The 26696-nt window shown below is 40.3% G+C and overlaps 1 protein-coding gene across 1 annotated transcript in view; it reads left to right on the top strand.

Moving 5' to 3' along the window:
- clstn2b (calsyntenin 2b) overlaps positions 1 to 26696 on the top strand; it is a gene marked incomplete at its 5' end in the record, with an annotated part of 375601 nt that overhangs the window by 311327 nt on the left and 37578 nt on the right. The window contains 2 exons of the mRNA XM_060897678.1: positions 4153 to 4319; positions 9012 to 9160. Of these exons, the coding sequence (XP_060753661.1) occupies positions 4153 to 4319; positions 9012 to 9160 (316 nt within the window). The remainder of the gene's footprint in view (positions 1 to 4152; positions 4320 to 9011; positions 9161 to 26696) is intronic.

The raw sequence follows: 26696 nt of genomic DNA, 5'->3' as shown, positions 1-26696 counted from the left end.
CAGAGCCGAGCCGCTGAGGAGAAATGTACACATTACATTTCAACTTACGTGCCGTCTAATTAGTCATGCGATTAGCGTATCCGTGTATTGGCGTTGCTGTGTGCACGCGAATCGTGTATTGGCGTTGCTGTGTGCACGCTAATCGTTTTTAAAAACGTTAATCTGATGATCCGCTGATACGGTCTAATGTAAACCCCACCTCTGTCTCATCTAAAGTTAACTAGTGCAATTTCTTGCCTTTTTAACGCGTTTGACATCAAACAGTAAATAGCCCTATTCCACAACTGTAGTCATCTGCATATCAAATCAAGAACCACTCAACTAAGTAAAGAGAAACGACATCCATCATTACTTTAAGAGCTTATTACCTTTCATGGAGCTCTGATTGCTTAAGGGTCCTGACTCACGCCTACACATGGTCTCACAGTCCTCATCAGCTCCATCAGTTTTGATTGTACGCGATGCACCGTGTCACTTGCTGTTTCCTGCACATCATTCACTTTTAATAGCAGGGAGCAGAAATGTGTGCATTGTGTGCTAACCTTTTAACAATGTCACTAACATTTAATATATGTCTAGCTCACTCAGAAACATCTAGTTCTTTGTAATTGTAAGGCAGGGATCACATTGGAAAATAACGAAGTGGTAGCGGCAGAGCATAATCCAAAGCTCAGATGGTAATAATTATGTTTCTGAAACAAAGTTCTGTCTCTTTCTTAAGTGATGTGAAGCTTCCATAACTTTCCATACAACAATGAAAAAAGAAAGAAAGAAAGAAAGAAAGAAAGAAAGAAAGAAGTTTGGGCCCATGAGATGTTGCTTTCATAAAAAGCTCATCTCGTCATTTCAGATGTCCCGCCCCTGTATGAATCCAACCGCTTTGATTCGTCAAATCACCTGACCCATTCCTAGAATACACTAAACTGACATTGATGAGCACTGCATTATGCTCAGAAAGTTGAATCAACTTCAGCTTAAACCAACACTCTGCTTTTATGTCACTAGCATAACTCTAGAGGTGTCACCCGTTCCAATGCTGAACCATATCAACTTCTGCTGCTCAGTGTGATCCCACCTAAGACTTGTTGACGTGATTTCAGTCAAAGCATGACTTACTATACAGTACTGTGCAAAAGTCTTAGGCATCCTGTTTTTTTTTTCCATACAAACTTTGTTATAGATTTCTATTTGATGACCTCTACATTATCGAGTCAGTACAGAAACATTTTAGAGTTCCAAACGTTCATTTATTTCCAGCACAAAATTAAATGTTATAGAAAAAAAAGTTTGTATCTGAGCAGCATATTACACAAGAGAGCAATTTTCAGATTAAAAAAGAAAACATAATGAAGGCTGCTGGGTTTTGGTGCAAAATGAAGAAGCGAGGGTGACAGTCAAAGTGTCCAGAAGAACTGGGGCTGGTTCTGTAAGATGCTCAGTAAAACCTACAGCTCATTTCCGCATAAAACTGCACTCACTGTACCTCAGACTACTATTTTTTTTTTTAAAAGCAAAGGTTCGACTCGTCTCATACCAAATACTTTGACTTATGACTTTGTTTCATTTATTATGGCTTACTGTAGTATTTTTTTTATGTTGAAACATTTCATTTCGTTATTTTTAAGCCATTTTTGGTCTGTAGCATTTCTTTACACGGGCCTAACACTTTTGCACAGTGTGTGTTTATCTTCATAATTTGGTATTATTATGTGCATTATGATCTACGTAGAATTCCACTAACTATTTGATTGTTTGATGGCCAGATTTACACTCGTGACCTTTTACAATCCCACCTCACAATGTTTGATGGTAAAATTGTACCAAAAATTGGTTCTTTCTTTCTTTCTTTCTTTCTTTCTTTCTTTCTTTCTTTCTTTCTTTCTTTCTTGTTATATGGAAAAAAAAACAATGGGTATTTGTGGATGACAAAAATCGGTGGGTAAAAATGCTGTTCAGGGGAACATTGTATAAAATTATTCATGAAATTATATACTTGTATATTGTATAATTTTTTATTATTATTGTCTTTTTGCTGTCTTAAGCATCGAGACACTTTATTATATTAAACAGACAGCGACATATCAACATAATACTGTAAAAGGATAGAAATATGACAAAACACTGCTCAGAAACCTGCCAAAGATATTAATCAGACCAACTTGAGAATTCTTTCAGCATGGTCTAATATATATATATGTGTGTGTGTGTGTGTGTGTGTGTGTGTGTGTGTGTGTGTGTGTGTGTTATTTACCAGCTGGGAGCGAGGTCCGTATCGTGAAATACCATGATCGAGGTCTGGAAAGTACTGACCGAGACCCTCTGGGCCGAGGTCAGTATTCAAGGCCGAGGTCACGGTATTTCACCATACGGCTCGACCTTAAGCTGATATTTTTTTTTCCAAATTCTAACAGAAAACAAGAGCGCCCGAAAGGGAAAACTGAGCCGAGGCAAGCCACCATTTTGAATCCTCATTCACGCCTGTAATACAAATGGCTTCCTCCTCGGTATACAAGTGCACTTCCATGGCAGGAAAAAAACTACATTTTGCCGCCTATGTAGTCCCCTATTTATACACAATTGAGTCATTCAGGATTCAGACATGTTTTTGTTCAGCGTTAGCAAGTTAGAGGTTTTAGCTTTCTCCTGAAATGTTTTCTTTTTTTTCTTCTTCCTCAGGGTAGTAAAACTCGCTTTCGCTGTGAACACTGTCGTTATCGCTATCCATGCTGTAAAATTAATGCTGTTCTCCTGAGAAATGCTGGCAAAAATTTATAAGATTTTTGATAATCTTATAAATAAATATTATTAAAAAAAGATAAATGTTGACAAAAATTGCTACTATGTTTGCTGTTGTTGTGAACGAGCGAGTCGCCAGAGGTCCATAACCGGGGTCCGTATCGTAGGATACAGACCCGCTCGCCGGCCAATCAGAGCGCAGGATTTGATGGAAACCGGACCGTGAAAAAAATAATTAATTTTATTTCATTTTATTAAAATCCTAGTCCAACCTCCATTGGGCTCTCCATTGATTTGATTTACAATTTCAGGTTAGATTGCAGGCGGCACGGTGATGTAATGGTTAGCACTGTCGCCTCACAGCAAGAAGGTTCTGGGTTCCAGCCCAGTGGCCAACAGGGGCCTTTCTGTGTGGAGTTTGCATGTTCTTCCCGTGTCTGCGTGGGTTTCCTCCGGTTTCCCCCACAGTTCAAAGACATGCAGGTTAGGTTAATTGGTGGCTCTAAATTGACTGTGAGTGTGAACAGTTTTGTCTCTATGGGTCAGCCCTGCAATGACCTGGCGACTTGTCCAGGGTGTACCCTGCCTCTCGCCCGTAGTCAGCCCGCGACCGTGAACAGGAAAAATGGTTATAGATAATGGATGGATGGATGGATGGATGGATGGATGGATGGTTTGCATTTAAAGGAAGTATAGAGTTAATTTATGAATCAAAATTGGATTTTTTGCCCCAAATACAGCCTTTCCTGTCCAACTTTGACATTGAAGAAGTGAAAGAAGGAATATTAGGGAAAGAATAGAGGCTAATGATATACAGACAGACAGACAGACTTAGTGTCATGAATGTAATGTCTTCTTCCATGCATTAAAATTTAGAGGTTTTTCTTTCCTTCTTTTTTTTTGACCTAATGGCCTAATATTCTAATGAGCATGCTTGATTGGCATGTCTGTTTTCAAGATTACCAGCCTGCTATGCAACCCAAGCAGAGTCAAAACAAAAGTAGGCAATCCAGACGGTTCACCCGTACATGGTACAGATACACCAAATTAAAGAGTTAGCACAGCAGACTCCAGTCATCAGGTTAGCTTTTGCTTGTGTGTTCATTCAGAATCAGATAATGCTTTACAGTACAGTTTTAATAGCAGTCGTGTTTGAAGAATATATGACATGAGCATTGTGATCAGTAGGGGTTCACCAAAATGATCTCCGCCTACTTTATATTCAAAAGGGAAATTTTGGACAGGTGTATAAAACATTCAAAAGCCATCATCTTGTTTTTTCCTGCATTTTCTTTTCACAAGACCAATACTTACCTAATTAAAAAGCAATCACGGACTGCCTGGGGCTAAAAGCATATTTAGATAGCATTAATAGGCATAACATTAAATACTCTGTGTGTGTGTGTGTGTGTGCAGGAGGCGAGGTTTCGAAAGCCAGGTTCACGCAGTATTTCCGTGGGAGTCTGTCGGGTCTGACAGTGAGGCCGGGAAAGATCGAGAGTCAGAAGGTGATTTCCTGCCTGCAGGCCTGCAAAGAGGGACTGGACATCACGTCTCTGGAGAGCATGGACAAGGGCTTAAAGGTAGTGCACACACACATATATACATATGCACAAATATAAAATGTAATACATATGCAAAACTGAATACAACAAAACAGAGCAACAGATAGAGGTGAAGAAAAAGCAGAAGAAGAAGAAGTGACATCTTTTTCCAGGGATATTTGAACAAAGACACATTCTGAACACATTACCAAGGCATGGCTGTGGAAGAAGAGGGTGCCTGTCCCCGATAGAGAATATGTGGTGAATTTTGAAACAAAAAATATGACAGTAACAACCCCGTACTGAAGAAGGTAAATCAAAGGGGAACTGAAGGCAAATTTATTATCAAAATTCTATTTATCTCATTTTATTAAATATAGGAATGCATTTCCGATAGCTATTTTGTCGCTGCTATAGCAAGTTATGAGTGTTTGAAATATGCTCTGTAATATATCAGTCCATATGTCAAAGCAATGGCCGTAAACGAGATTCGTCGAGACCTGTGCGAGACATCGTAGGACGGAAGTAAAACGTACAGCGGAAATCAAAATGACCAACATCTGCCATCGTTGTCAAAAGATGCGCGCATCCTCTTTCGAATGCTGATGTAATCAAGCTGGAAGTTTTGTTTGTTTTGATAGCAATCAGGAAAGTTTGAAAAAAGTAGGCAGTAATCGTCATTTAAACTCGTTTTTGTGCAATATTTCGTTTAGAAAACAGTTTTCAAAATGGCGGCACTGACACCTGGCTGACACTTCACGTTTCAAAGTCTCATACAAGTCTTGTGAGATCACGCAGATAAGCGACGCCTGCTGTGGACCACTCATTCATCTCATTATCTCTAGCCGCTTTATCCTTCTACAGGGTCGCAGGCAAGCTGGAGCCTATCCCAGCTGACTACGGGCGAAAGGCGGGGTACACCCTGGACAAGTCGCCAGGTCATCACAGGGCTGACACATAGACACAGACAACCATTCACACTCACATTCACACCTACGGTCAATTTAGAGTCGCCAGTTAACCTAACCTGCATGTCTTTGGACTGTGGGGGAAACCGGAGCACCCGGAGGAAACCCACGCGGACACGGGGAGAACATGCAAACTCCACACAGAAAGGCCCTCGCCGGCCCCGGTGCTCGAACCCGGACCTTCTTGCTGTGAGGCGACAGCGCTAACCACTACACCACCGTGCCGCCCCTGCCGTGGACCAAACGAACTAAATTCAACATGGCTACAAACCGAATAGGCCGATAAGTATAATATTTAATTGCAATTAGTTGCCAATACGAGTCACGATATAAGGTTACTAAAACTGAAAACGTAATTGAACAACACGTTAATTAAGAAATAAAGCAAGTTTAAAAATGACTTCAGTTCCCCTTTAAGGGACTGGGGTTTTTTGATGAATGCTATGAAAGTCACAGACATTATCCTTTAGTTTTCTCTTCATGCCCAAAGCAGGAGGTTAAACTTCATGACTTTTAACCCAGCAGCTACATACTGATGAGTCCACAGCGCTGGTGAATTCTCAGTTGTTCAGAAGATGCTGATTTATTAATTTCACAGGTTTATATTAATGCTGTCGTTCAAATGTTATCGTTTCTATAGTAACAACTTTCACAGGGACTCGTATGTCAGATGCTCTTCACAAACAGATTAAAACACATGGAACTCTTAATATGGAGAGATTTCTTTTAGGAGACGTTTATTTAGCATTTTCAGAAGGAGTCTGTAGTGTTGGTGCTTTCTTACAGTCAGAGGTGAAGTTTCTCATAAAGGAGAGTCTACAGAACAGGACATGCATGACATTTTTTTCTTAATAACTTCAAGAGAGACTAGTGACTAGTGAATGACTGTTTATAGCTGTTATAGCGCAAGTGATAAAAGGAGCTAGCACATATTAAAGGTGACATATTTTACCCCTTTTCCACAAGTTGACATAGTTCCCTGAGGTCTTAATGAAATGTCTGTGACATACTTTGGTTGAAATACCACAAGGATAAAACACCACAGATCCCTTCTCACCCTGTCTAAACAGCTCTGTTCAAAACAGTTGATTTGAGTGACTGTTCCTTTAAATGATAATGAGCCACTGCTCAGTCCGCCCCCATCTTCTGCCAACCAATCAGGCAGCACTTTCCTCACACAAAGGCAGTTCTCAAGCCATGAGTCGAGATACTCAGATGAAGGGGCGGGATCATTCTAATGAGCTCCTCTTGTGACATAGTAAGGGAGACAAATCTGAATGTCTTATTGAAGCACGTCTCATCTCATCTCATTATCTGTAGCCGCTTTATCCTGTTCTACAGGGTCACAGGCAAGCTGGAGCCTATCCCAGCTGACTACGGGCGAAAGGCGGGGTACACCCTGGACAAGTCGCCAGGTCATCACAGGGCTGACACATATGCCGCTTTTCCACTACCAACGCGGCTGAGTTGGGCTGAGCCGTGCAGTGCTGAGTTGGGCTGAGTCGAGCTGAGCGGGGCTGTTGGAGTTGCATTTCGACTACAACCACGCTGAACCGTGCTGGCTGGAAGTGGGTGGACACATTGGGTGGAGTTAGCGAAAGTGGGTGGACGTCACGTGATGTCGTTAGGCGGCGCAAACAGTGACATCAGTGATCTTTTAAGCGGTAGTCTCACGACCCGGATAGTAAACAATAAACATGGAGGACATGGAGTCGTTAGTGTTGCTGGTCTTGGTGCTGTGGCTTGTTGTCACCGACAACACCAACAGATACTGGCAAGAGCGTATAGATGAGGCGAGGCGCATAAGGCTTCAGAAATTCTCATAATTCGTAATTACTCTTCTTCCGGGTTTACGGTGTTTACAGATCCCAGCATGCTCACGGGGCGTGTGTGGGCATGTGAGGACACTCCTCCTCACCAATCAGTGCACAGAGGAGTGTCTGCTCACGCCCCTAGCCCCACTCGGCTCGGTTTGGCTCGCTTCAGCCCTACTCCAAAACCGTGCGAGTTTTGGGTGCTAAGCAGGGCTGAAGCGAGCTGAGTCGTGCTGCTCTGCGGGCCGTGTCGGGCTGAAGTGAGCTGAGAAAGGGTAGTGGAAAAGGCCCAATAGACACAGACAACCATTCACACTCACATTCACACCTACGGTCAATTTAGAGTCACCAGTTAACCTAACCTGCATGTCTTTGGACTGTGGGGGAAACCGGAGCACCCGGAGGAAACCCACGCGGACACGGGGAGAACATGCAAACTCCGCACAGAAAGGCCCTCGCCGGCCACGGGGCTCGAACCCGGACCTTCTTGCTGTGAGGCGACAGCGCTAACCACTACACCACCGTGCCGCCCTTTATTGAAGCACATGTTTTCTAAAATAGACAGAACAAAAGAAACTGACTGGGTGTCTTATTTCAGAGTTTGTTCGTTGGTAAGCACTTCAGATACTCAAATGTTTATGTACAAGCACTGAAAAAGTGCGTTTTTCATATGTCCCCTTTAATTGTAGCTAATAACGGATTAAATATACGCTGCCTCTTTAATTAATAGGAAAAAAACAATTCTTGGCGCATTTCCATGGTACATAAAATGCAGGAGAACTAAAAAGGCAGATTTTATTGGTGATTTTAGATGTATTTGAAAGAACAGATTGCCAGTCTGTTTCGAGTTATAGGTCTCGCCTTGATTACACAGATAGGAGGCTGTTTTTGTATACTGCCTGGGAATGTGGCCAAGATGGCTGCTGAGTGGACAGACTTTACTATAAGGACTTTGTAATGACCTTCAGAGAGCATCTTTCTTTTTTAGTATATAATAATAATAGTAATAATAATTTTAAACGTTGCATTCCATAATCATCAATCGCGTCGCTCAATCAAGAATAATAAACACAATGATATTCAGGATCAGCTCTCACTCTGATAAATGGGACGTTGTCGGTTCAACTCCCAAAATAATAAACACAATTCCATATCAATTCCATTGCATTCCATAATCATCAATCACGTCGATCGATCACGAATAATAAACACAATCATATTCAGGACTAAATCTCACTCCGATAAATGGGAAGTTGTTGGTTTGAATCCCAAAACTACCACAGAGCCGCTGTTAGGCCTTTGAGCCAGACACTTAACCCCTGATCTACTCAGCTGTGCGTCTCAAATGTAAGATTTGGATGAAAGCATCTGCCAAATGAATAAATGTAAATGTTCTGCAGGCACCATTTTTTCATTTTCTCTCTGTGGATGCTATTCTTTTGTTCTTTAATATTCAGTGACTTAAGAAAAGAGTTTAGAAACATAAAGGATTTCAGAGGGAGACAAAGGGGAGGGAGGGACAGACAGAGACAGAGAGATAGAGAGACTAAAGCTTTCAACACATATGTGTATTCCCTCTTTCCTCTCCAGGCATCCAGATATCTCTCTCTCTCTCTCTCTCTCTCTCTCTCTTTTTCTCATCTGTTCATCTGTTTTAAGCTGTTTTCCTGTTCATTCTTTAGCTGAATTCTGGCACAGCCTCACAGAAAATGTTTATTTTACACACACACACACACACACACACACACACACACACACACACACACACACACACACACAGAAAGAGAGATTCACACTCCATAACAATTTCAAATACTGTATTTTACACAGTCTCACGCTGTTATAGACACTTTCATACACACAGTCTTCACTCTGTAATTGACACTTACTAGGAAGAAGTCCTGCTGTTTCTCTAAACGCTGTGTGTTCTCTTCTCGTGTTTCTGTCAGTTCCACTTTAACCCGGCGCAGTCGGTGCTAGTCATAGAGGGTGAAGATCTGGAGCAGGTCAACGCAGCGCTGAGGAAAGTCTCCTACATCAACTCGCGCCAGTTCCCCACGGCCGGAGCGCGCCGCATCCACATCTCCACCACAGTACAGTACGATCGATATAACTATCACCACCCATTTCATATCCTCACTTATTTCAATACCCACGACCCATCATCAGGCCCAGACTCCTTTCCACTTCCACAGCATCACTGTTAGACGAGTATCCAAATTCAGTGTGGTGTTAAGTTTATAAACTCATCGTAAAATGCCCATACTGCCTCAGAACTCAATGTCAGACTGTTCATGTAGTTCATATATGTCGCCATGATAGTAGTCTGATCAAAAGTTCAAAGTAACTCAACATAACATGGATTTAGTATTATGAGGTTGTGTTTGGGTTAAGAATGAATAAGAGACAGAACTGACGATGTTTTATTCAAGACTCAATTTTTACTTTTATTACACTTTCAAAACCTCACTAAAACCATTAACCTAAAAGTAAACACCATATCATTTGGAAAAAGAAAGACTAGTGAGGGAACTATTGTTTACAGTGGCTATAATATGAATGATAACATTTACCAGTTATTCCACTCAATCGAGTCGTACATGAGCTGATAGCCGACAAGACGCGTAGCACTGAGTCAGCTATAAACCATGTATGATAAGATTGAGTGGAATAACTGTTTTATTCTATTCACATTCACCGGATTTTGAGAAACAGAGCGTTTTTATTTTTAATTTTTGCAAATTCGAGAAATAAAATCTCTATACAAAACATCCAACAAAATAATTTCCGCTTAGAATGTAAACAAACCATCAAAATGAAAGTAGCAATTTGTGAAAAATGTGATAATAATAATTCTTGAAAAATAAAAAGCGATATGTTCTTACCATCAAATACTTTCATTCCATATTTTGTTGCTTTTTTGTATTTTGGGGGGGTTGTTTATTATTATTATTATTATTATTATTATTATTATTATTATTATTAAGGGTTTTTTGGTGGTTGGGAAACCAAATTAAAGGTTCATTACCACCACCGACTGGGCTGGAATGTGGAACAGGAGATACTGGGGGGGGCAAACAAACAAAAAGCTATATACTTTTAGCTATTTCTGTTTCTTTTAAATACTTGATAATTTTGGGGGTTTTGTTTTCGAGTTTTTATTTCGTCCTCGGTTGGTTCAGCAACACGCGCCGCCATTTTGTTTTTCTCTACTTATGGTATATGAGCTGATATCCTTGTAGTAGAGTAGCCAATCAGAGCATGTGATTGCTCATATCCAGTGAATGTGGATAGAATAAATACACGATATTTAATGACAACATTAAATATCCATATGGAGGTGGTGTGATATATTCGTCTGATACCTGATCTATTTGTATGGTCTGAAGTGCATTACCTCTCTTGTATCACAGCAATTTTTTATTGTAATTATTATTCAATCAATCAATGACTTATTGAACATTTTAAGTGTTTTTATTTACATACATTTAATACTTTGGAAGGTTGGCAAGACAAGTTAGTTTCTGTTTTTGCTTACATTAGAAAAAGTCCCGCCCTCATCAGCCTTCTGCTTGAAGCTAATTAGAGAAAAAACGCAACATTTGATTCTACCAAGAAACCAGAAAGCATTAAAATATATATATATATATATATATATATATATATATATATATATATATATATATATAAATTTTTTTTTTTTTTTGGGGGGGGAAATTTACAAAGTGCCCAAGACTCCTTCCATTCATGCTGACTAAATGTCTCTTAATAAAAAACTTCATCACATCAGTGATTATGCAGGACATTTTTCTTTGCTTAACAACAGCAGGCTTTTATTATTACTCATAGAATCTGTGAAAAGTCCAACATACAGTCCCTGTCTATGAGCTATTACCAAAAAAAACATATTTGAATGAGCACATTAATATAAACCTATTGTTTATGCTACAACCAGAACTACTGCATGATCCATGCTGCTTTATAAAGTTAATCCACGCCTTCTGACCAATCAGATTTGAGAATTTAACTATACTATGGTAGAAAAACAGATGAAGTATGACAAGTTCGTTCATTAATTAAAAAAAATTTAAATATTGGCTAATGGATGTGGTACAAGAGGAATAAAACACTTCAGAGTGGTAATGGTATTAAAAAATAATAACTAACTAATCATTAAATAATTGCTGTTGATTATTTTCCAATAATAACAGGCCCCTAAGTACAATGGCACATCAGGGCCATTGTAGGTAAAAAAAAAAAAGAGAGAGAGAGAGAGAGAATTTTTTTTTGGGGGGGGGGAATATTCTGAGAAAAAAAAATTCTGAGATTAAAGTTGTAAATTTATGAAGAAAAAAGAACACCTCAGATATTCTTTGAGATTGTAAAGTTATAAATTTGTGAGAAAAAAACTCCAATTTTCCAAGAGTAAACTCACAAATTTATGAGGAAAAAAATACAAATTTACAAGAAACCTAACTCAGAAAAATAGAAGTATATCTTGCACAATAATTATATATTTACAACCCCGATTCCAAAAAAGTTGGGACAAAGTACAAATTGTAAATAAAAATGGAATGCAATACTTTACAAATCTCAAAAACTGATATTGTATTCACAATAGAACATAGACAACATATCAAATGTCAAAAGTGAGACATTTTGAGATTTCATGCCAAATATTGGCTCATTTGAAATTTCATGCCAGCAACACATCTCAAAAAAGTTGGGACAGGGGCAATAAGAGGCTGGAAAAGTTAAAGGTACAAAAAAGGAACAGCTGGAGGACCAAATTGCAACTCAATAGGTCAATTGGCAATAGGTCATTGTGGCAGCGGGGGCGTGGTCAAGCGTCGGTCTGTGAAGGGAGGGCGGAGTCAGGGAAGGTAAGTGGCAGAATCACTGCACCTGACGGGAATTAACCTGTTTGTGTGTCTTCCCCAGTGACCGCACCCTATAAGAGGAGAGGGAGCGCAGAGGAAGGGAGCTCTCCCGATCAGAACGTGTGTGTGTGTGTGTGTGTGTGTGTGTGTGTGTGTGTGTGTATATAGATATATGAGTGAATATAAAATCTGAAAAGCTAAAATAAAAAGAGTTATTGAGAACTCAGTTCTGGCCTGCCGTGCTTCTATGCTCCACCCACCTGGTATAATTCTACATTCATTAACATGACTGGGTATAAAAAGAGCATCTTGGAGTGGCAGCGGCTCTCAGAAGTAAAGATGGGAAGAGGATCACCAATCCCCCTAATTCTGCGCCGACAAATAGTGGAGCAATATCAGAAAGGAGTTCGACAGTGTAAAATTGCAAAGAGTTTGAACATATCATCATCTACAGTGCATAATATCATCAAAAGATTCAGAGAATCTGGAAGAATCTCTGTGCGTAAGGGTCAAGGCCGGAAAACCATACTGGGTGCCCGTGATCTTCGGGCCCTTAGACGGCACTGCATTACATACAGGCATGCTTCTGCATTGGAAATCACAAAATGGGCTCAGGAATATTTCCAGAGAACATTATCTGTGAACACAATTCACCGTGCCATCCGCCGTTGCCAGCTAAAACTCTATAGTTCAAAGAAGAAGCCGTATCTAAACATGATCCAGAAGCGCAGACGTCTTCTCTGGGCCAAGGCTCATTTAAAATGGACTGTGGCAAAGTGGAAAACTGTTCTGTGGTCAGACGAATCAAAATTTGAAGTTCTTTATGGAAATCAGGGACGCCGTGTCATTCGGACTAAAGAGGAGAAGGACGACCCAAGTTGTTATCAGCGCTCAGTTCAGAAGCCTACATCTCTGATGGTATGGGGTTGCATTAGTGCGTGTGGCATGGGCAGCTTACACATCTGGAAAGACACCATCAATGCTGAAAGGTATATCCAGGTTCTAGAGCAACATATGCTCCCATCCAGACGACGTCTCTTTCAGGGAAGACCTTGCATTTTCCAACATGACAATGCCAAACCACATACTGCATCAATTACAGCGTCATGGCTGCGTAGAAGAAGGGTCCGGGTACTGAACTGGCCAGCCTGCAGTCCAGATCTTTCACCCATAGAAAACATTTGGCGCATCATAAAACGGAAGATACGACGAAAAAAGACCTAAGACAGTTGTGCAACTAGAATCCTACGTTAGACAAGAATGGGTTAACATTCCTATCCCTAAACTTGAGCAACTTGTCTCCTCAGTCCCCAGACGTTTACAGACTTGTAAAGAGAAAAGGGGATGTCTCACAGTGGTAAACATGGCCTTGTCCCAACTTTTTTGAGATGTGTTGTTGTCATGAAATTTAAAATCACCTAATTTTTCTCTTTAAATGATACATTTTCTCAGTTTAAACATTTGATATGTCATCTATGTTCTATTCTGAATAAAATATGGAATTTTGAAACTTCCACATTATTGCATTCCGTTTTTATTTACAATTTGTACTTTGTCCCAACTTCTTTGGAATCGGGGTTGTATAAACAGCGAAGACAAAAAAAACTGACATGGATAAACAAAGCTCTGCAGTTTATACGTTTATTTTCTCTTCTTCCAGCTGCAGTGCATTCTGAGAAATGTAGTTGAAAATCTCTTACCACTTTATTCTTTTATATTGCGCCATTGAGAAGGAAAGACTGCATTTCCTCTAACTCTCGGCTCAGCCGTGGCGTCTGTGGTGTGATGATGGTGATCTAACCTTGCAAAGTGAAATGATGTGCTTCCTTGACACACGCACAAAAAAAAACCCAGCACATTTTTTCCGAGTTTTGTTTCTTGTAAATTTGTGACTTTGCTTCTCGCAAATTTATGACTTAACAATTTTAGTGAATATCCAAATTGTTTTCTAATCAATTTACAACTTTAATCTCAGAAATTCTGAGGCTTTTTTATTTTCTTGGAATATTACCTCCTACAATAGCCCTAAAACGCCAAGTCTTTTATTCCTTACTTATAATTATAGAACATTGATTGTGTACGATTGAACAACAGCGTACATATGTATGATCATTATGAACCATAACCCATACTGCACTGCATTATTAAATGAAGCAGTCATTATCTGAAACCCATCATGCATCTCTCACCGTTCCTGTAATCCGGTAATCACATTTTCATTATGACTGTGGAGTGATAAGCCTTTAGTGAGTTACTGAACTGGTAATAATGCATTATTTCAAAACACTTCTACTATTCAGAGTAAAAAAATGAATGTGTGATATTTTTGGGTTCTGATTTTTGTTTCTTTTCTCTTTTTCTGTCTTTTTCTTTTCTGCTTTAATCCTCGTTCTGCCCCAAAGCGGTTTTAGCTGTTTACTTACTGGTGTGTGTGTGTGTGTGGTGTATGAGACTATTACCACTGTTGGACTGCCGTACCCCAAGGGACTATGTGAATATGCATGACAGAAAATGAATATTCATGAGGCTTGGGGGAGGACAGCACATCTCCTGTGGGGAGTGCCATGAAGCCGTGGGTGGAGTCCCTTCAGCAAAGAACAGTGGGAAATTAGCATTGAGGATGAGTGTGTGCGCATGTACACACACACACACACACACACATATAGCATCCTTCAGATAGGCAGTAGGATCTGGGGGTAAAGTGTGACGGGTTATTGAATTATAAAATATATTCTGTTCTTTTACACTACATTTGTGTGATAAAGAAGACAGGCTTACCCTCGAGTCATGTTTCTGTGCAGCTGGAAGTGGTAGATGAATTTCCCTGTTGTTTCTGACCTTAAAACAAAAACGAATCTGAATCTGAGCATATTCACAAACTTTGTGTGTACAAAACAGAAAGTTTACAGTGTAGTGAATTGCACTGAGGTTTCATCATTGGTTGAATATCCAGCAGGGAAAAAATGGAGCAGTGCACACTTTTGCTTTTCCTGTTCTTACACTCAATTCAGAGGCGTAAAGAGTTTGATAATAACATGATGACTTTAATCAGATGAAGAGCAGGGAACGCGTCAAAATGGGGCTGGATAATGTTAAATTACACATCATTTTCCCTCATTCACGTCCACTCAATGCACAGTTTATTCTTTCTGCATATGACCCGTCATGTCCGGCTGCTTCTAAATCATCCACTGTAAATGGCATCATTGTAACCCTCATCATCGTCAGGGTTTCGCCTGGGAATAATCTGTAGGATATAAAACACAGCAATTTACATGGAGCTTCATGGTCGTGTTTGAGTCACAAATATAAAAACATGGCATGGAAGATGGCAAGTCCATATATGGAAATGAGAATGGCTTTCTATGGTCATGACTTGAAGGCCATGTATGGGAATGTGGGTGTGGCATTGAGTCTTTACATAAAATTATTTAAATCAGGAATTTTTTTTGAGATCCATAACAATATCATGATGCATTTTTGCTCCCAGATTTTGTTTGTCACCTATATATTTACAGCACCACTCGAAAATTTGGACACACCTTCTAATTCAAAGTTTTTTCTTTATATTTATTAATTAAGTCACTTCATATTTTAAAGTAATGTTGGATGCCGTTTCTCTTTACTTCCTTGAGTGGTTCTTGACATAATATGGATTACTACAGTCGTGGAATAGGGCTATTTACTGTATTATTATTATTATTATTATTATTATTATTTACTATTTACTGTTTGATCTCAAATGCATTAAGAAGGCAAGAAATTGCACTAATTAACTTTAGACAAGACAGAGCTCATCTCATCTCATTACCTCTAGTTGCTTTATCCTGTTCTACAGGGTCGCAGGCAAGCCGGAGCCTATCCCAGCTGACTACGGGCGAAAGGCGGGGTACACCCTGGACAAGTCACCAGGTCATCACAGGGCTGACACATAGACACAGATAACCATTCACACTCACATTCACACCTACGGTCAATTTAGAGTCACCAGTCAACCTAACCTGCATGTCTTTGGACTGTGGGGGAAACCGGAGCACCCGGAGGAAACCCACGCGGACACGGGGAGAACATGCAAACTCCGCACAGAAAGGCCCTCGCCGGCCACGGGGCTCGAACCCGGACCTTCTTGCTGTGAGGCGACAGCGCCAACCACTACACCACCGTGCCGCCCCAAGACAGAGCTGTTAATTGAAAAGCATTCCAGGTGACGACCTCATGAAGCTGGTTAAGATAATGCCAATAGTGTGCAAAGCGGCATCAAGGTAAACGCTGGCTACTTTTAAGTATCTAAAATATCAAACAGTTTTCATTTTTTGTTTTTACCACTTTTTTGTTTTGCACATAATTAAATATACACTCCCCGGCCACTTTCATAGGAACTTGTTCTTGATTCTAAGATCCCTGTTCTTGGCTGCAGGACTGGCCCCCAGTGTGTTCTTCTGCTGTTGCATGCTGAGATGCTTTTCTGCTCACCACGGTTGTAAAGAGTGATTACATGAGTTACTGTATCCTTCCTGGCAGCTCAAACCAATCTGGCCATTTTCCTCTGACCTCTCTTATCAACAAGGTGTTTGTTTCCACCCACAAAACTGCCATTCACTCAATTTTTTTTGTTTGTCGCACCATCCTGTGTAAACTCAAGAGACTGTTGTGTGTGAAAACCCAAGGAAATCAGGAAATGTGAAGCATAATTGTTTTTTTTAACACTTTTTTTTTTGTTTACCACATAATTCCATATATGCTCCAAATGTTATTTCATAGTTTTGATGTCTTCATTATTGTTCTACAATGTAGAAAAGAGTCAAAATACAGAAACACCTCTGAATGAGTAGGGGTGGCCGAACTATTGACTGGTACTGTATCTAGGACTTTCCTCCAGTTTTCTTCCTAATTTGATCAGCTGCCACTCCCACCCACCGATCAGCTCTCCCCATCATATGACAGCTGTCATCCAGGGAGAGTGAAGCCTAACACTTGCTTCCTCTGGGAGGTGAAGCTAGACAACCACTTCTTTATAAACTGCTGCTCATGCTGCATCACAGAGCAGTGTAGCACACTCAGAGCAAAGCGCTATCTACCCTCTTCCACATACATGTACTCACCAATACGCAAATTTGACTAGTGATTGATTGACAAGGTAGAGTGAGTGAGTGTGTGTGCACCATCCCTTCCGCCCAGAGAGTAGTATCCAGGGACCAGTTTTGCTGTAGACTCCTGGCCGGGGATGGCTGTCGCATCGTTAGGATTCAAACTCATGATCTCCTGATGATAGAGCATGTAGCTATATCTGTTTAGTGCTCCAACTACCAACATCTGTCTCTAACATCACACCAAAATGGGTGTGGCCTCAACCAGATGGGGTTTTCTTTCATACATGTCAACCTATACGGAATGTCCGTATTTTATACAGGTTTGATTCAATAAACGTAGTATACAGGCGTACAAATAAAGTTATACAGATTCTTTAAAAAAAACTTCAATATTTATTTAGAGCTATAATCAATTCCCACGATGATAAAAGAGCGCATAACATTTACAAATGTACTGTATGCCACAGAAAGCACACACAGCCAGTAAAGAGTCTTATGAAATCGCGCGTTATCTTGTGGTAGCGAGACTTCGTTCCACTTTTGATCATGTGCACACCGCATTGCGAGAATCCCGCCAACCGGGAAGTAACATTTTGTTTGAAATGCGTATTTCCACCTGAGCGACTTTCACTAGCGACTGAAAAGATTCTGAATGGGCACTCCGGCAAGATCAACACAGACACTTGCTGTGACATGCAGCCTAGTGAGGTATTGGTGCAGAGCGCTAAAAAAGCTGTCATGGAGTACAATTCAGAACATTAGAGTGACACTTTGTGTTTTTGTCAAACATTGGAGCTTTGTATTCATTCTGAAGGTTTATTGTTATTAATATTGAATAAAAAGTAACTGGGATATATCATTGTTAATTATCATTCAAATTTTAGGTAAATTATTTTAATTTGCGTCTTATAAGGATTTTATAAGGGAAATACGGGTTTTGGAGGTTGGTTATACAGGTTTGATTGACCAAAGGTTGACATGTATGTTCTTTCTTTCTTTTTTTGTATACTCTCCTTTTTCTTTCTTTCTTCTTTGTGTATTCTTTTCTTTCTTTCTCTTTCTGTCTTTGCATACTCTCCTTTTTCTTCTTTGTGTATTCTACTCTCTTTCTTTGTATATTCTCCTTTTTCTTTCTTTCTTTTTTGCGTATTCTACTCTTTCTTTCCTTGTATACTCTCCTTTTTCCTTCTTTCTTTTTCTTTCCTCTTCTGTGTATTCTACTCTTTCTTTCTTTGTATACTCTCCTTTTTCTTTCTTTCTTTTTCTTTTTGTATTCTCATCTTTCTTTCTTTCTTTCTTTCTTTCTTTCTTTGTATATTCTTTTTCTTTCTTTCTTTTTTGCATATTCTACTCTTTCTTTCCTTGTATACTCTCCTTTTTCCTTCTTTCTTTTTCTTTCCTCTTCTGTGTATTCTACTCTCTTTCTTTCTTTGTATACTCTCCTTTTTCTTTCTTTCTTTTTCTTTTTGTATTCTCATCTTTCTTTCTTTCTTTCTTTCTTTCTTTCTTTCTTTGTATATTCTCCTTTTTCTTTCTTTCTTTTTTGCGTATTCTACTCTTTCTTTCCTTGTATACTCTCCTTTTTCCTTCTTTCTTTTTCTTTCCTCTTCTGTGTATTCTACTCTCTTTCTTTCTTTGTATACTCTCCTTTTTCTTTCTTTCTTTTTCTTTTTGTATTCTCATCTTTCTTTCTTTCTTTCTTTCTTTGTATACACTCCTTTTTCTTTCTTTCTTTTTTGCGTATTCTACTCTTTCTTTCCTTGTATACTCTCCTTTTTCCTTCTTTCTTTTTCTTTCCTCTTCTGTGTATTCTACTCTCTTTCTTTCTTTGTATACTCTCCTTTTTCTTTCTTTCTTTTTCTTTTTGTATTCTCATCTTTCTTTCTTTCTTTCTTTCTTTGTATATTCTCCTTTTTCTTTCTTTCTTTGTATACTCTCCTTTTTCTTTCTTTTTCTTTCTTTGTGTATTCCCCTTTTTCTTTCTTTCTTTCTTTCCTTTTTCTTTTTGTGTATTCTCCTTTCTTTCTTTCTTTCTTTCTTTCTTTCTTTCTAGATAATAATAAGTCACCTGTAGCTGGTGAAAGGCACGATATAAATATTACATTATTATTCACTTTCAGCTTGGTGTGTGAATTCTTGCTCTGACAGTTCCTCCGCCTCAGCTACATCATTCGAGTTCATAATTCATCTCAGCATAATAGGTTGCGTGAATTTTTATTTTAATCCCACTCGCTCAGGTATTATTTTTGTTACTACCTGTTTGTAATATTTTCTAGTGAATTTAGTTGGTTCTATTTCCAAACATCTAAACAAATTTGTAGCCTAATTTAAAAGCACCATGACCCTGAACATATGTCACATGTTAATCCTGTGAGCTTTATCTACACTATATAGCAAAATGGACATGGACTCCACTCATCTGAGCTTTTCATTAAGTTTTTATTTTATTTTATTTTTTTAATTGGTTGTGGGGATTTTCCCATTCAGCAACTAGAGAACAATAGGCAAGGCACTGATGTCCAACGAGGAGGCAAGGAGGCCTGGGATGAAGTTGGCATTCATCATGTATTCATTATGTACCTCCATTGTAATGCTGGAACAGGTTTGGACATCATAGTTCCTATGAAGAGAAATGTTAATGCTACAAAGACATTCGAGACAATTGTGTGTTTCCAACAGTTTGGGAAAGACCCTCATATGGATGTATGAACGTTATGTTCAGGTGTTATGTTCACAGTATCTGTACACTGTACATTCTGAAATCATATTCTGTTACATCACTAATAAAAAACACTTTTGAGCACCAGATAGGTGCCTACTCGGAAATGTTCCACTCCAAGCCAAGGCTAGTGATCTCCAGTTATCAGACAGCCACCACCAAACAAACCCCTATGGTATGTAATGTGTTTGGTGGGAAAACATTTCACCCTTCCTTGCTTTTCCTGAATTTAACTGAATGTGCTGTGTTCAGATATGAGTGGTTTAGGACAGCGATTTGATTATGTTTAGCAGTAAAAGCTGTTTATGCAGTACATCAGAGCGATGATGAATTATTGATGGATGGTGAACCTTTTATCCAGCCTTGCTTTTATGAGTGTTGTAATAACTTTTAAATGGATTGTAATTGGTTGTGTTCTTCCATTTACATTTCACATTGTTTTTAGTTGGGCGGCATGGTGGTGTAGTGGTTAGCACTGTCGCCTCACAGCAGGAAGGTTCTGGGTTCGAGCCCCATGGCCGGCGAGGGCCTTTCTGTGTGGAGTTTGCATGTTCTCCCCGTGTCCGCGTGGGTTTCCTCCGGGTGCTCTGGTTTCCTCCACAGTCCAAAGACATGCAGGTTAGGTTAACTGGTGACTCTAAATTGACCGTAGGTGTGAATGTGAGTGTGAATGGTTGTTTGGCTCTATGTGTCAGCTCTTTGATGACCTGGTGACTTGTCCAGGGTGTACCCCGCCTCTTGCCCATAGTCAGCTGGGATAGGCTCCAGCTTGGCCGTGACCCTGCACAGGATAAGTGGTTATGGATAATGGATGGGTTGTTTTTAATTTACTTTCTGATTATTAGAGATATATTCATGATCATATAGTTTAGATTCAGTTTCAGTAACTGTAGTTAGGACACAGTATATACAGCTATAGATGAACTGACAGTTCCTGATGTAGTGCTGTCTGAGGGATCAGAGATTATAGGTGTTCAGCTTAGGATTGCGCTCCTATCTTTCTTTCTTTTTTTAACATTTAAATCATTTTCTTATGCATTTGTAGACAAACTGGATATCCTTGGCCCATCTGTTAGGGAAATGCATGGACCACCAGGTATTTCGGATGCATCAATTAAAAAGGCACTAAATCTGATCTTGTGCCATGAAAATATCATCAGACATTCAGAGTCTCTTTCAGTTCAGTCATGTTTATTTCAAAGTTGTTACATCTATCTATCTATCTATCTATCTATCTATCTATCTATCTATCTATCTATCTATACATACTACACTACTAAAGGAAGGCTGTCTGTCTCTCTGTCTGTTTACCTATGCAATTTGACACAGCTGGACGCACATACTCCATACTTTGCACATGGACTGGTGACACCCCAGAGGGCCCCAAGACAACATTTTCAATTTTCCAAAACATGGGATTTGTGCTAATCCAACACACTATTAATTTCCCACAGGCTACATGCTCATGCTAACACACTGCGCACTGCCTCGGCGGGGAATCCCCTCCCCCACTCGCCCGCTCACCTGAGAGTTTCAATTGTACGGGACCTCGCAATCAGCGGTCCTCGCTAGAGACTTCCGCTAGGGCCGAGTCTACGTCACTCAGGAGATATGGGGTGCGATTTAGCCCCTGTGAATAGCACCATTCAGAGGAAATCAGGTTCACAGGCAATAACTACTAGTAAACACTAAAGTGGGATGCAATGTAATGTTTCTACCAAGACACTGAGCTTTTGCACATTCTTTCAAGTGGTTATCTACTGTAATATGTCCATTAGGGTGCATCAGTTGCCCCCTAAAAATGAAAAGTTCCTCCGATCATGATGCATTTTTGTTTTTATGTTCCTTTTGGTAAGAAAACACACTGGGTGAAATATTTTGACAAAATTCAAAAGTTTAATGGTGGCACCAGGAGCTCAAAGTTATGGAAAAAGCTGCTATTATATGACTTTTATGACAAAATTTCGGGCGGCACGGTGGTGTAGTGCTTAGCGCTGTAACCTCACAGCAAGAAGGTCCGGGTTCGAGCCCCGGGTTCGAGCCCCGTGGCTGGTGAGGGCCTTTCTGTGCGGAGTTTGCATGTTCTCCCCGTGTCCGCGTGGGTTTCCTCCGGGTGCTCCGGTTTCCCCCACAGTCCAAAGACATGCAGGTTAGGTTAACTGGTGGCTCTAAATTGAGCGTAGGTGTGAATGTGAGTGTGAATGGTTGTCTGTGTCTATGTGTCAGCCCTGTGATGACCTGGCGACTTGTCCAGGGTGTACCCCGCCTTTCGCCCATAGTCAGCTGGGATAGGCTCCAGCTTGCCTGCGACCCTGTAGAACAGGATAAGCGGCTACAGATAATGAGATGAGATGAGACATATTTTTAGTCCATATTCTAAATATATTATCAAGCACAGTTTGAGTTTTAGCTGTTCATTGAATCATTGTTCAACTACTTTTAAACAATACAAATGTATTATGAATCACATTAATGCTTCTCAATCCCTTGCAAATGTTCTTAACATGATCTCTGGGCCACAAGAAATCAATAAATGGAGTCCAACATTGTGATTCAAACCTTACGCGAAAACATAAAATAAGCGTTTTTTGGCCAAAAAATGAACCTCATGGTGCCACCATTAGACTTTTGAATATGGTCAAAAAATTTTACAGGATGTGTTTATTGGTGAAACGGAACACCCAAACAAAAATGCATCAGATTTTATGAAAGTGAGGGCAACTGATGCACCCTAATGTCCATGCTTATTCCTGCCTCCATCTGCTTTCACATCTTCTGGGTCAGCTTTGGTTTAACTATTTCTAGCTTTGCTGGATGAATTGATCAATCTTTGCTAATTCTTCATGAAATGTTGGTTCTAACCTGGTTAAATACTGCCTTCTTCAAAACAAGTCTAGAGACTGAGAGGGTCATGGCAAGACATTTGTTTTCCACAAAATCCTCTGATGATGTTAGATTTGAGCTCCTGTCATCTCATCTCATCTCATTATCTCTAGCCGCTTTATCCTTCTACAGGGTCGCAGGCGAGCTGGAGCCTATCCCAGCTGACTACGGGCGAAAGGCGGGGTACACCCTGGACAAGTCGCCAGGTCATCACAGGGCTGACACATAGACACAGACAACCATTCACACTCACATTCACACCTACGGTCAATTTAGAGTCACCAGTCAACCTAACCTGCATGTCTTTGGACTGTGGGGGAAACCGGAGCACCCGGAGGAAACCCACGCGGACACGGGGAGAACATGCAAACTCCGCACAGAAAGGCCCTCGCCGGCCACGGGGCTCGAACCCGGACCTTCTTATTGTGAGGCGACAGTGCTAACCACTACACCACCGTGCCACCCCAGTTCTTGTAATTTCTTGTCATTATTTGAAACTGTGTTTCATGTAAAAATACTTCAATAAATCTAATCTTTGGTAACTCCTTTTCCCTTTAAACATGCTAGGAGTGGTGCTCAGAGTGTAAGCAAAAGTGAAGACGTTATTCAGAATGAGCAGATAATATCTTCCAAACAGATATAAATACAGAATTGAATAGGAAATGCACTCTTGCTGGTTTTTCCCTTTTCAATCAAAAGTTTGGCAGAACTGTTCACATGGGGAAAAAAAAAGTGTGCATTGGATAACACGAGGGGGAGGTTTTTAAATTTTTTTCCACTGGTTGCGCAGTTCAATATGAAGCTCACAGGACAAAGACCACATTCATTAATTTGAATGATGCAATTATTCAGTCATCCTTAGTAAATGCCTGATCAGGATCACTGTGGCTTAAATTAAGCTACTAATTTGTTTCTGGAAAACACAACCAAATTAAATTGCTAGAAAATGTTGTGGCCATGTACTAACAAAATAATAACTACTTGAACATGCTTCTGGGCGGCGCAGTGGTGTAGTGGTTAGCACTGTCGCTTCACAGCAAGAAGGTTCTAGGTTCCAGCCCAGCAGCCGACAGGGGCCTTTCTGTGTGGAGTTTGCATGTTCTCCTCGTGTCTGCTTGGGTTTCCTCTGGGTGCTCCGGTTTCCCCCACAGTCCAAAGACATGTGGTTAGCTTAACATGGGGCAGCCGTGGCCTAAGGTTGAGCTGAAATACTCTTGTTCAAGAGCACCTAACCCACAACTGCTCCCCGGGCGCTGTAGCATTGCTGCCCACTGCTCTGGGCGTGCATCAGTTGCCCCCTAAAAATGAAAAGTTCCTCCAATCATGATGCATTTTTGTTTTTATGTTCCTTTTGGTAAGAAAACACACTGGGTGAAATATTTTGACAAAATTCAAAAGTTTAATGGTGGCACCAGGAGCTCAAAGTTATGGAAAAAGCTGCTATTTTATGACTTTTATGACAACATTTCGATCACTTTTCATGAAACATTATGGCACCTTATAGAGTATACCAAATATCTTAGATACACATTTTTAGTGCATATTCTAAATATATTATCAAGCACAGTTTGAGTTTTAGCTGTTCATTGAATCATTGTTCAACTACTTTTAAACAATACAAATGTATTATGAATCACATTAATGCTTCTCAATCCCTTGCAAATGTTCTTAACATGATCTCTGGCTCACAAGAAATCAATAAATGGAGTCCAACATTGTGATTCAAACCTTACGCGAAAACATAAAATAAGCGTTTTTTGGCAAAAAATGAACCTCATGGTGCCACCATTAGACTTTTGAATATGGTCAAAAAATTCTACAGGATGTCTTTATTGGTGAAAAGGAACACCCAAACAAAAATGCATCAGATTTTATGAAAGTGAGGCCAACTGATGCACCCTAATGTATGTGTGTGTGTTCACTGTTTCAGATAGGTTAAATGCAGAGGTTAAATTTCACTGTGTGTCTGTGCTTGAGTGTACGTGTGACAAATAAAGGCTTCTTGGCTTCATTTTAAAAAATAATAAATAAAACCCCTACACAAATCTCTATTTCGACAAAGGAAAGAAGGGAAAAGAAAAAAAACCCTTCTGGATTAAGTCATGCCCACTTTGGGTTTAAATCTCAATATAGATGCAAATATTCAAAGCACTAAACAGACAGAGATATAGGCATTTAGTTACACTCCCAGAAGGTGTAAACTTTTAATTAACTAAACAAAGGAGAAGATAAATGATCAAGCCAAACCCAAGAGTGTGTCGCTACAACTGCACGCTACGCACTAGCTCCACTCAACAAGATTAGCATCAGGACAAAGCAGGCGCTAGTATTGTTTGAAGCTGAGCAGATGGACTGGTAATTACACATGATTGTAAACCATATAAGTAGCAGCATCTGAAAGATGCTGTGCAAAGAGAATAAATATAACATCTGGAAAGACCAAGTGGAAGTGGGTTTTTAGTGTGCTGGCGCTGGATTCTCAACCATGGATGATGAACAGAACTTTCAAGCATTTGGTATGGAAATGATTTGTTGAATATCAAAAACTCATTTTGAGTCTGTGGAAAAGGATTAATCTAGAACAAGGTGTTCTTGTCGTAAATCACATGGATGTGGTGACACGACATTAGGCAATACTTCACTGTTTGAAATTTCAAGTTGGGTAAACGTTCACCTGCTGCACACACACACAAAAAAAGATAACCTTTGTTTCAACTCAAAGTTCCATCACACAAGTTGTTTAACTAATGCCCAGGTCAGATGGCAGAAAGACACATGGTGTTTTGATTCAAATCCTTTGTTGTGCTCAGACGTATTGCAAGACGCAGAGTTTTTAAGCTGTTACAACAGGATGCAACCAGTTGGAAGCAGACGCAGCTTGACGCAGCACACAAAAAAAAAAAACTTTAAAAAAAAATAAGACTGCTCGCAGGTTGTTGTAAACTATTTGCAGGCGCAGTCTGCGTCTACCTGCAATGCATCGCAGCCATCTCTAAAGACTTGTCTTCCCCTGCGTCAGCCTGCGTCTAGCTGCTACTACCTGCTTCAACCTGCGATTGGTCGCTCAAGCGTTGCATAACCGCCTGCCTCTACATGCGTCAACCTGCTATTTGCACCGATTGGAAGCGAATCGCAGCTGAAACGCAAACCGATCGTGATCCATTTGCGTCAACCTGCCTCTACTAAAGACCCTCTGCAACACTGCCATTATCTGCGTCGTCCTGCCTCGAAGCAAGACCAGCTTTGTGTCTACCTGCGATTTTGTTATTGCAGGTAAACACAAGTAGTTGAAAACTAGTAGCAGCCTGCCGTCTGACCTGGGCATAATGATCATTTGTTGTCTCAAGGTCAAAGCTTTTTTTATTGTCATTTCAGCCATATACAGCTGGTACAGTACACAGTTAAAACGAGAGAACATTTCTCCTGGACCATGGTGCTACATTAAAGATCACAGGACTACAAATCTACAATACAACAAAGTGCAAGAGTGCGGCGACTGTAAACATTGCAGACAATAAACTACACACAACATAAAGTGCAGACAACAAGGATGGTGCAAAAAACGACAACTAGCACAAACAGACAGTACATTGCCAACCAGTACCTGTCACCGATAATGTACAGAAGGTCTGAGTGAGCATTTTGAGGTAGTATCTCATCTCATCTCATTATCTCAAGCCGCTTTATCCTTCTACAGGGTTGCAGGCAAGCTGGAGCCTATCCCAGCTGACTACGGGCGAAAGGCGGGGTACACCCTGGACAAGTCGCCAGGTCATCACAGGGCTGACACATAGACACAGACAACCATTCACACTCACATTCACACCTACGCTCAATTTAGAGTCACCAGTTAACCTAACCTGCATGTCTTTGGGGGAAACCGGAGCACCCGGAGGAAACCCACGCGGACACGGGGAGAACATGCAAACTCCGCACAGAAAGGCCCTCGCCGGTCCCGGGGCTCGAACCCAGGACCTTCTTGCTGTGAGGCGACAGCGCTAACCACTACACCACCGTGCCGCCCATTTTGAGGTAGTATATGAAAAAAAAATGAATAAATGT

The sequence above is a fragment of the Neoarius graeffei genome, chromosome 17 (assembly GCF_027579695.1).
Source record: "Neoarius graeffei isolate fNeoGra1 chromosome 17, fNeoGra1.pri, whole genome shotgun sequence".
NCBI classification, from domain to species: domain Eukaryota; kingdom Metazoa; phylum Chordata; class Actinopteri; order Siluriformes; family Ariidae; genus Neoarius; species Neoarius graeffei.
This window is presented reverse-complemented; position numbering and strand designations above follow the sequence as displayed.